Source organism: Gallinula chloropus, assembly GCF_964237585.1.
Source record: "Gallinula chloropus genome assembly, contig: HAP1_SCAFFOLD_231, whole genome shotgun sequence".
Lineage (NCBI taxonomy): Eukaryota > Metazoa > Chordata > Aves > Gruiformes > Rallidae > Gallinula > Gallinula chloropus.
In genome coordinates, this window is record NW_028168445.1 from 34,420 (window position 1) to 45,605 (window position 11,186).

Sequence of the window (11,186 nt, forward strand, 5' to 3'; positions counted from 1 at the left end):
AAGCAGCCAGCCTTGAAAAGAAGAACTAACAAGCTGTGCTAAGAAGATATTTATCCTTTTATTATTTATTATTTATGTTTACATAACAATAGTCATGTAAGCCTTGTTGTTTGTGTTTAACCAATGAGCAGTTCTCAAATACAGAATGTTATAGGAAGCACCAATCAAGCTCAAGCAGACATAGCTTGCAAAGCGTATATATGCCTCCAATTGCAAACAATAAATTGACATTTGATTGCATGAAGCTGTGTCCCATCCCTCAATCACGGCTCATAGTAAATGAAAGCCTCTCACGTATCCTCTCTCAGGATGACACCTGCATGCATTTGACCAATTATGCCATCAACAAATGCAGTGAAAACTTTGTCTGGGATGACGTGAAGGGCAGCAAGAGGTACGGTCTTGTGGGGATGCTGCAGTGCCTGGGGCACGACCTGCAGGGAGGCTGCCTTTGGGAGCCCTGTTTGCCTGGGCCTTTCTCAGGGCTATTGTGGTATCACAGGGCAGCTCTTAGGTTCTTCTGTCCTGCACACAGGAAACTGTCCACCCTCTTTGCCTGGATGAGAGGAAACAACCTCAGAACGGCCAAGCTCTGGGAAGATATTGAAGATCTTGTTATCAAGACACTGATCTCAGCTCACCCCATTGTGAAGCACCAGTACCACAGTTGCTTTCCCCAGCACGTGACTGGCAGTGCCTGCTTTGAGATCCTGGGCTTCGACATTTTACTGGACAGAACGTTGAAGCCATGGCTACTCAAGGTGAGGGAGGAATCTCCTGCTGGGCTGAAACAAGACCGGAAGCAGTGGAGAGCCGACAGCTGGCTGGTCTGGGGGGAGGCTGCGCAGCAAGGAGCACATCTCCAAGCCCTGGGTTTGTCACAGCCCTGTTCCCAGGGCCATGGCTCTCAGGCTGCCCAGCTGAGTGCCGGCTTTCAGCCTCAGAGACGGCCGTCCTCAGGAGATGTCCTGTCAGGAAAGCATGAGCCTTCCACAACTAGCCCTGCTGTGCTCCCCTTGGGTGAACCCCAGTCCCCATGGAACAGGCTAAAACAGCCAACAGTCCCATGGAGCAGATGGGGCAGCACCAGGGATGGGAAAAAGAGGTGCTCGCTCTTTCCCCTGAGCCGGGAATCCCATTGAGCCTGAGCGTGACACGGCCAAGGAGAGGCTGCTGCTCAGGGCCCCTCTGCCACATCACCTCATGGCTTGCTGAGCCACTCTTGGCTCTGAGGCAGAATTGCCCCTTAGCCCAGTGTCCAGGTCCCTGCTGAGCGGCTGCTCTCTTGTCTAATTCCATTCCAGTGTTCCCTCCATCAACCTGACCAGCTGCAAGTATGAGAGTGGTAAGCCCTGGGACCCTGAGGCATGTGGACTCAGGGGGCTGAGAGCTCCCGGAATACTGGCAGCCAAGGTCTGGGCTGTGTTTAGCTGCATAAAGCATTTCGGTCACCTCCTGAAGGTCTCTGCCGGTACTTTGCATCTGTAGTTGGAAGCACAGGCTGAAGTGTTCTGACCACCCCCATGTCCCTGGTTACACTGGGGGTTTAGCATTCCCGGGGCCCCTCTGCCTGGCCCCTTTGTCACCTGCTCTCTTTGGTCCAGTGCGGCGGGCAGCACAGTGCTGCGGGCTTAGAGAAGCGGGAGAAACCGAGGAGTGGACGGTGTGTTGGGCAGACACCTCAGTCTCTCTGGAGCACATGGTGAAAATGAAATGGTTTCAGGTAAGTACCCCCCTGTCAAGAGCTGCAGGAGGAGCTCAGTAAGGGGTGGGGGGGGAGGGAAGTAGAATACGCGGGGGACGTAATGGAACAGCGTGTCGCATCAGGAAACAGAAGCGTCCAAAGAATCACCCATGGACCTTGTCTGCTTAGGTTCCAGAGGATGCACGCTCACGAGCCTTTGCTTCTGCTGCGCCACTGGTACGGTGCCATCAGTGACACTGCTGGAGAATAACCCCTCAGCAGGCGGTCAAGGCCACCGCTTTAAAGCCCAGCTTCCTATTCTACCCGCTGGTTTCCGTGTGCGGCGGCTTTCCTCAGCTCTGGGGGAGGATCCCTGCTGTCCCTTTGCTGACTCTCTTTTCCCTCTGCACCTCTTTCAGAAAATCAACCACTTCCCAGGCATGATGGAGATCTGCCGGAAGGACTTGTTAGCGCACAACCTGAACCGCATGCTCAAGCTCTTCCCCGAGGAGTACAAGATATTCCCCCGCACTTGGTGCCTGCCAGCTGAGTGAGTGATGGGCATTAAAGCAGCTGAGAGCAGGGATAGGAAATGAGGCAGCGGGAACCTCTCTGTGGTGGGCTGCGGGGCCTCTCTCAGACTTGGAATCCCTCCCTGTGACTGAGCGCTGTGTCGGCACACGTCTCTGGCTTCAGGCCGTGTGTCTTGCAGGCAGAGTGCAGAGGGGCTAAAGCTGGGGAGGGGCACCCACCCGGAATGCCAAAGGGCAGTGGGCGAGGGAGGAGTGTGAATCGGCTTTTGGCTGGAAGGTCTCTCTGCAGCTCGGAGCGAGCAGGAGAGGCGGCATTGGCGGGGCGGCATGGCAGGCTCTCGTCTCCCGGGGGCTGGGGCAGTGCCCATTGCTTGCCCGGGAAGGGCACGGGACAGGGGCACGAGGCCTGCTCCATGGACCCACCCACCTCCCGCTCAGCAGGATTTTCCCCCTTGCTGACCGAAAGCATCTTCGCTGCAAGAGCATCTCTTTGCAGGCCTCTGACTGTTCTTGGGGCTCTTTCCTGGGGCCAGGAAAACCTGTCCTCTGTTACGGGAGAGGTCTGGGGCTGGGAGGTTTTGCAGCTCTTAACAGTTCCCCCTTCCTTCCACAGCTATGGAGATTTCCAGGCTTACATACGCAAGTGGAAAATTGGAATGTTCATCTGCAAGCCTCAGAGTGGCTGCCAGGGAAAAGGCATCCTCATAACAAGAAACCCAAAGGAGATCAAACAGGACAAGCGCATGATCTGCCAGCAGTACATCTCTAAGGTAAGGGGGACGATCTCAAACTAGAGCTGGGGGTGTGCAACCTCGCAGCTCCTCCAGCACCCCACATCCTCCTTGAGTCCTCTGGACCTGCCAGGGGCACAGAGGTGGCCGCAGCTCAGCAAAGGCCTGGCGAAAGCTTGCCTTTCTCCTCACTGCTGAGGGGCCGGGGAGCAGCACAAGCAGTGAGACAGGGCAGCCAGCCTCGTGCAGGGCAGCCAGCAGCCGCCTTGCAGCCTTTGCTTTTCTCACGCTCCCTCTGCCTTTTATATCTCACAGCCTTTCCTCATTGATGGCTTCAAATTTGACTTTCGTGTTTATGTGCTGGTCACATCTTGTGACCCACTGAGGATTTTTATTTACAAGGAGGGTCTGGCCCGCTTTGCCACCGTGAAGTACATCAACCCCAGCAGCACCAGGAACCCAGTAGAAAAGGCAAGTCTGATGGCTTTCATGGCATGCAGCTTGCTTCTTTCCCATTCTTTGCACACTCTGTACCCCTGCCTCCTCCTCCCAGAAGGTGTTTCAGGGTGTCTGTGAGCTGTTTGTGTTGGTGCCGTGTGGCTCACTGTAAATGAAAGTCTCTCTCGTTTCCTCTCTCAGGATGACATCTGCATGCATTTAACCAATTATGCCATCAACAAATGCAGTGAAAACTTTGTCTGGGATGACGTGAAGGGCAGCAAGAGGTATGGTCTTGTGTGGATGATGCAGAGCCTGGGGAACGACCTGCAGGAAGGCTGCCTTTGGGAGCCCTGTTTGCCAGGGCCTTTCTCAGGGCGATCGTGGTCTCACAGGGCAGCTCTTAGTGTCTTCTGTCCTGCACACAGGAAAATGTCCACCCTGTTTGCCTGGATGACAGAAAAGAACTTTGACACGGCCAAGCTCAGGGAAGATATTGAAGATCTTATTATCAAGACGCTGATCTCAGCTCAGCCCATTGTGAAGCACCAGTACCGCAGTTGCTTTCCTCAGCACGTGACTGGCAGTGCCTGCTTTCAGATCCTGGGCTTTGATGTTCTACTGGACAGAAATTTGAAGCCGTGGCTGCTCGAGGTGAGGGGGGAATCTCCTGCTGGGCTGAAGCAAGTCTGGAAGCAGTGGAAAGCAGATAGCTGGCTGGTCGAGGGGAGACTGTGCAACGAGGGGAGGTGGGCTGAACAGAGCTGACCTGCTTCAAAAGGGCAACCTGGGTCCCAAAACCAACAAGCTGTGAAGTCAAGTAGCCAGGCGAGCTGCTGTAGGCTAAGCAGGACTGGAGGGTGTCCCTGTCCGTTCCCTGGTCACCCTCTCCAAGAGCAGGGAGTGCCCTGAACCCAAGGCTGCCTTGACCTGTAATAGCATCCCGAATCCCGACAGCTGCTCCACACCCCCAGTCCTGCGGGCTGTGGGGTCTGAGCGGCCGGCCAACTTCATCAGAAAGTGTGCGGTAGGACTGGGTCTGGGTCTGGGGCTGGGGCTGGCTGCTGGCAGCACTTGCTGGGAGCTGGGGTGTGAATTAGCTCCTTGTTTTGGCAGGTGAACCACTCTCCCAGCTTCACCACAGACTCTCGCCTGGACCGCAAGGTGAAGGACGCGCTTCTCCGCGATACCATCAGCCTGATAAACGTGCCTGCCTGTGACAGAAGGAAGGTGCTGGAGGAAGACAAGCAGCGCGTAAAGAAACGGCTCCTGCACAGCCATCAGACTCGCCGTGCATCCAGGTACCGCTCTTCCCCATCGTGCCTCAGGTCCCAGTGAGAAAAGATCTCCCCAAGGCTTCAAACGTAAGCTCCCGGAAGCTGTGACACTCTATGGCCTCGGAGGACAAATCTCCCAAACCTTTGGCATCCTGCAAGGAAGCGCCAGGGCTTGTCTCTGGGCACGAGGAGACTTGAGGCGCTGGGTGCTCTGGGACCTGTGCATCAAGGTCCATCCCCATCGAGCCCACTGCCCGGCCTTTTCCTGCTGCAGGGAGCAGGGGGTGGTGGGCAGGAACCCCTCCAGCTCCCATTTCAATTAGGACACCCAAGAGAATTCCAGGCTGGAGCTGCTGAGCATGTTAACTCCGTACTCAGCCTCTGCCCCTGCAGCCTCAGCTGCTCCAAGCTCCCCGCTGGCTGGCAAAGAAAGCTCCTGACAGCGTGCGGGGTAGCAGGAACGCCTCGAGTAGGGGCTTCTAAAGGAAATTCTCTGCTCCTTGGATTAGCTGGGGGAAAAGGCTGAGGGGCAGCATGGCATAAGCGTGGGCAGCAGGGGAGAGAGCTGGAAGTGCTTCCCCAGCCCACTCTGGGGGTAGGTGGAGCACAGATCACGTTGGTTCCCTGCACGCACGTAAAAGGGGCTACCAGATGGGGAAAGAAGCTTGCCAGGCCCTTGTCCCTCACCGTGGCAGCACCTGGAGCCTCCTGTCCCAACTCCCTGCCTGTGCTTTCTCCCGGTTTGAAGACGTCAGGAGCTGGAGAGCAACCAGGCTGCCTGGCTGGCGGAGGCAGAACAGTACGAGAACTCGCACCTGGGCGGTTTCCGGCGCATTTACCCGGCGTGTGGGACAGAGAAGTACGAGCCGTTCTTCAACCAGAGCATCTCCCTCTTCCGGGAAACCGCCTCATCCAAAGCAAGGGAGGAGTGTGCCAGGTACGCTGCCCTTGTGGAGAACCCACTCCTCACATGGCTGGCACAGAGACCACTGGCTTCTGAGCCCTTCTTGGGAGCAGCTCTGGTGCTCAACAGATGCACCTAAGCTGGTGAGCGCTGGAAGGGAAGGAATCTGCAGGAGTGCGTCCTCTGGAGAGGCAGACTCCCTATTCCACTGACTTCTGGGCCTGTGCTATGGCACAGGCATCCTCGACCCTTCTGGCGGCCATGGCCGAATTCAAGGGGGTTTCTCACAGCCATGCGAGTCTCTTTTCCAAGTCCTCCTGGCCCATCTCCCTGCACCCTTCTCTTCGGGTCTGTTCAGTCCAGACTCGTAATCGCCTTTGGTTCTTACGGCTCCTCTTGACCTGGTGACTGAGACTCCTGCTCTCCAGCAGGAAGAAGCTGGAGGCAATTCGACTGAGAAAAGAAAAGCTGGAGGCTCTCACCATCAAGAAGAAAACGGAGAGGAAAGAGCACCTGCAAGGAGTGTCAGCTGGGGACAGATCCCAGATCCATGCAAAACCCACAGCTCCCACCATCCTCCTCACCAAGAGGCTCAGCATCGCAGGGAACAGGAAGGTACCTTGCTCTTGGCACTGGTGGTCATGAGGCCCTCAAAGGCAGTAAGGTGGATCAGGGCTGGGCTAGCCAGGGGTGTCTCCCAGGCAAGGGAGCTCCGAGGTTTGACTCCCCTTCCTGATGTCGGGAGAGCTGACAGCTTGTGCTGGGAGGCCCTTGCAAGCACCCGGCTGTCCCATCCCAGGGCTGTTGGGACTCCCACCGGGATCTTGTCCCAGCTCCAGCCCCAAGTCTGTCATTATCCTTAGGGCTGGGAGCAGCCTGTGGCTTGGTGTCTCTCGGGCATCACTAGGGCTTCAAGTTTGCTGGAACTCGGGTCTGTCTTTCCAAAGGTGCAGCCCATGCAGTACAACTCTATGCAGCCTCAGGACATTGTGGAAAAGGAGGAGAAGGAAAGAAGGGAGGCTCTTCTGCAGTGGGCGAATCTTATCCGCCGCTGTGGCATTGTGGATCAGCTCTCTCAGCTGCTCCCCACAGCCAAGGGACCAGCCGACACCCAGGAATTCAGCACCATTAAGCCCAAAGGCCAAGTAAGGGAAGGCCGACCCTGCGAGGCCGGCACAGGAGAGCCATTCGTGGGCGGGGCGTGAGCAATGACGCGCAGGCATCGAGCAGCCCTGGCGCGGCCCAGTTCAACGAGATCCCACGTGGTGTCTGGGTCCATGGGTTTTGTTCCAGTTCTGGGACGTTGGGGACTACAGGGAAGCGTGGGCAACCAAAGGCTCTTGGTGAATTCTGCGCTGCAAACAACGGCTCTCCCCACATGCCTTGCCTTCTGCCTTGCACCAGGATGCAACAGGGATGGGGATGAGCCCTCCACAGGCACCCTGAGGCAAAGGCAGTGCGTGTGCCCAAGCTCTGCCTAAACTCCAAGGGATCTTTTTCAGCAGCAAAGTTTTATCTGGGGCTGGGTCAGAGCCTTTCTTGCTGAGCCTGGCACTTCTCTCCGCAAAGCCTGCTCCGGCTCAACCAGTGCTGAGGGCAGACGGTGGCAGTCAGCACTGCTGCAGGCAGATGATGCAGGCAGCTGCTGTGCCCGCTCAGAGCATTTGAGTTGAGGGCGCTGAGTGTGGTTTGCACCCAGGGGAAGGCACAGGGCCAGGCTTTAGCGAGCACCTGTGGGCGACCAGAGACGACTTTTCCTTCCCACCTCATGTCAAGGCCTGTGGAACTGAGCTGCTGCTGCTTTCTCTCCTCCCAGATGGAGTTTCCGTGTGATGAACTCAAGGGTCACAACACTCACCAGGCGCTGACTCTCAGCCTGCCCTTGCTCCCACGAGCTCACATCCAGCCTTCAGCAAACCAGCGCATGCCCAAGCCCAGAGCCAACACTGAGCTGCCAGCCACACCGGGCTTGGATCCTGCTGCCACAGGCTCCCTCTACATCCAGGGACGTCAAATCCCCTGCCATGAGCGCAGCAAATTGCAGCAGGCGAGAGGCCAGAGGCTCCCTGGCTGGGGAATCAAGGCTGCAGACCGTGAGTACCACTTTCCCCGCCGCTGGCCCTGAGCAACCCCATCAAGGAGGTTCCAGGGGGTGAGCAGGAGAGCTGCTGGGTTCTGCTTGTCCTCCCAATGAATGACTGTGCTCTTGCAGGCGAAGACCACAGTGTGTCCTCACGCAAGGGCACCTGTCCGCCGGGAACCCCAGCCAGCACAGGGAAGTCCAACTCCCCAACTCCCGTTCATCTCTGAGACAAGAAGAGCCAGCAGCAGGCAAGTAGAGCCCCAGATGAGCCAAGGGGTGCCACGCACCCCATTTTCTGCACAGAGCCCTCTTTGCCCACAGCTCCACATGCAGCTGAGCGCCTGCATCGCACAATGTGGATGGCATTGAAGCCAATCCTGTACCCCTCAACACCACAGCTGGGACACATCCTCAGAAACCTCCTGTCTCCACAGGCGCAGCTCTGCCTGGTCCAAAACCAGCAGCTACACCTCGCTGCTCAACTGCCAGACAACATAACCCAGCACCTCTGCGGGGTGGCATCAACAGCAACAGTCATCTCCTCTATCTGGAAAAGACGCCTGGCAGCCACCCAGCACCAGGAGGGGGCCTGCTCCCACTATATTGGAGACCCCACCACCCCGCCCACCTCCACCCCAGCTTCCAGCACAGACAGGAATGAATTACAGGACCAGCCCAACACCTACCAGCCCTCCAATGAATGGAATCCACCTCCCCAACCCGAATAAACGTGTAGACAGAAATACAGATCAGAGCACAACTGTCTGGGTCGTGACAGCAGCAAACCCAGGAGTTCCCTGGGCCAAACTGCACCTTGGGGCACACAGGGCCACGGGTGCTCACAGGGTTAGCAAGCAGGCAGGTGGGCATGGGACCTGCCCAGCATGACACAGGTGCTATAAACCAGACTTTGGGCCCTCTAAATGGGGGGAACCTATTGCTTCCTTGATGGCCACAAGGCATCATAGAATCACAGTATCCTTCAGCTGTCTTGGCTGGCAGGGACCTCTCACATCATCGAGTCCCACCATCAAGCTGGCCTGCCAGAGCCATCACTGAACTATGTCCCTAAGTGTTTCAATGCATTTTGAGAGGAGTGGGTTTTGTAGCCCACCCAGATTTATCCCTGACCCCCATATAATCAGGCCTGGGGAAGGCAGCAGAGACGTGTCAGTATGCAGTAACAGGCTAGCAGATGTCCCTGAGAACACGAGCTTGCAGGCAATTCCATGAGATAACAAACTGCAGGAATGTGAACAACTGCCTTAAAAAGGAACGGCGTGACTGTGTAGCCTCAACCCATTATTAGCCATAGTGAGACGCAGGTAAGGCGGGTGAGCAGAGCATCTGACCCACAGCAACGTAATGGAACTCGTGCACTGATACAGAAACCTGTATAAGCTCTGTGTGTGTTTCAATAAAGGAGCTCAGCACTTGATCACACTGGTCTGAGTTGAGTCCGCAAAACTTCAGCTGCGGCACCTAAGCACTGCGTCTGCACGTATTTTAAATACCCCGAGGGCTGGCGACTGCGCCACCTCCCGGGGCAGCCCCTTCCAGGGCCTAAAAACCCTCTCTCGGAAGAGATTCCCCTGAGCCTCCTCCAGACTAAACAGCCCGGCTTCCCTCAGACGCCCCTCACAACATTTGTCTTCCAGTCCCCTCAGCAGCCTCTTGCCCCTCCTTGCCCAAATGAAGCTTTGGTCCATATTAGAGGGCCTGGGGATCTACAAGGAGGCTTAGAGCTGGAAAAGAGGGCGTTGGGCCCCACACAGTTGAGTCTGGACCCTCAGCAGCAGGGCTTTGGCCTTCAGAACAGAACTTTGGGTGCTGACAGTGGAGCTCTAGCAATGAAAATGTGGCTTTCCACCCTGAAACCGGGTTTGGCGCCCTCAAGTGATGCTTTACAGCCTAAAAATGGGCTTCTGGAGGCTGAAAACAGGGCTTTGAGCATGAAACAGATGAGGCCTTTTTCGCTGTGTGAGGAGTTTGGCCCCTAAGAACAGGCTTTGGGCTCCACAACTCTGGGCTGAAAATTCAAAATTGGGCTATGGTTCCTAAAAGTGACACTCTGGAGCCAGAGAAGGAGGCTCTGTACTCTCACGGGGAGGCGTTGGGGGACCCTTCAAAAGCAGGCTCGAGGCCTTCAAAGGGATGGTCTGGGCTCCTAAGGAGGGGAGTCCTGTCACCTTAAAAGTGCAGCTTGGAACCATGAGGGCTTGGACCCCCCAAAATGAGGCTTTTAGACCTCAAAGAGAGACCTGGGCAGACCAGAGAGCTGGGCAATCACCAGCCATGCGGCCATGGGAGCAGGTCCAAGGCTGGGCCTTTCCGGACAACAGGGGGAAGAGAGCAGCCCTTGGGAGAGACCTGCAGAAGGGCCCTGGGTGAGAGCCTGCATCCCTCTGGGGTGGTTTGACAGGCAAGAAAGACCTGTGGCCCTCCAAACAGGGGACACAACTCCACGTGCAGCCAAGTGCCTGCATCTCACAGCACATCAGGCGCTGAACATCACCCTGCAGCACCCAGCACGGCAGCCATGGCAGGGCCTCGGCAGCCTCCTGTCTCCACAGGCACCTGGCAGCAGCTTCAGGAGCCTGGTCCCACACCGCCAGCTGCACCTCACTGCTGGACAGACGGACAACCGATCCCAGCTCCTCTAGAGATGGAGCCGACTCCGGCAGCCAGAACAGTCTGTGAGCAGTTTGTGTTGGTGCCATGTGGCTCATAGTAAATGAAAGCCTCTCACGTATCCTCTCTCAGGATGACACCTGCATGCATTTGACCAATTATGCCATCAACAGACGCAGTGAAAACTTTGTCTGGGATGACGTGAAAGGCAGTAAGAGGTACGGTCTTGTGGGGATGCTGCAGTGCCTGGGGCACAACCTGCAAAAAGGCTGCCTTTGGGAGCCCTGTTTGCCAGGGCCTTTCTCAGGGCGATCGTGGTCTCACAGGGCAGCTCTTAGTGTTTTCTGTCCTGCACACAGGAAACTGTCCACCCTGTTTGTTTGGATGAGAGAAAACAGCTTCAATAAGGCCAAGCTCTGGGAAGATATTGAAGATCTTGTTATCAAGACACTGATCTCAGCTCACCCCATTGTGAAGCACCAGTACCACAGTTGCTTTCCCCAGCACGTGACTGGCAGTGCCTGCTTTGAGATCCTGGGCTTCGACATTTTACTGGACAGAAAGTTGAAGCCGTGGCTGCTCGAGGTGAGGGGGGAATCTCCTGCTGGGCTGAAACAAGACCGGAAGCAGTGGAGAGCCGACAGCTGGCTGGTCTGGGGGGAGGCTGCGCAGCAAGGAGCTGTGGGCTGAACAGAGCTGATCTGCTTCAGAAGGGCCTCCTGGGTTAAGTCAAGTACCAGGCAAGCTGCTGTAGCCTAAGCGGGACTGGAGGGTGTCCCTGACCGTTCCCTGGACACCCTCTCCAACAGCAGGGAGTGCCCTGAACCCAAGGCCTTCTTGACCTGTAAGAGCATCTCAAATGCCGAGAGCTGCTCCACACCCCCAGTCCTGCGGGCTGTGGGGTC

The 11,186-nt window shown here is 56.5% G+C and overlaps 1 protein-coding gene across 1 annotated transcript; it reads left to right on the top strand.

Moving 5' to 3' along the window:
* Nucleotides 1–308: 308 nt before the first annotated feature.
* On the top strand, nucleotides 309–7,877 carry LOC311204451 (tubulin polyglutamylase TTLL13-like; the record flags this gene model as incomplete). The annotated part of the gene is made up of 15 exons (XM_084280875.1): nucleotides 309–394; nucleotides 536–823; nucleotides 1,305–1,345; nucleotides 1,605–1,723; nucleotides 2,104–2,234; nucleotides 2,831–2,987; nucleotides 3,264–3,419; nucleotides 3,588–3,673; nucleotides 3,815–4,040; nucleotides 4,503–4,687; nucleotides 5,412–5,600; nucleotides 5,999–6,182; nucleotides 6,515–6,712; nucleotides 7,384–7,660; nucleotides 7,780–7,877. Coding segments are annotated over 15 exons (2,421 nt in total), but the record flags the coding sequence as incomplete, so codon positions are not given.
* Between the last annotated feature and the right edge of the window lie 3,309 nt (nucleotides 7,878–11,186).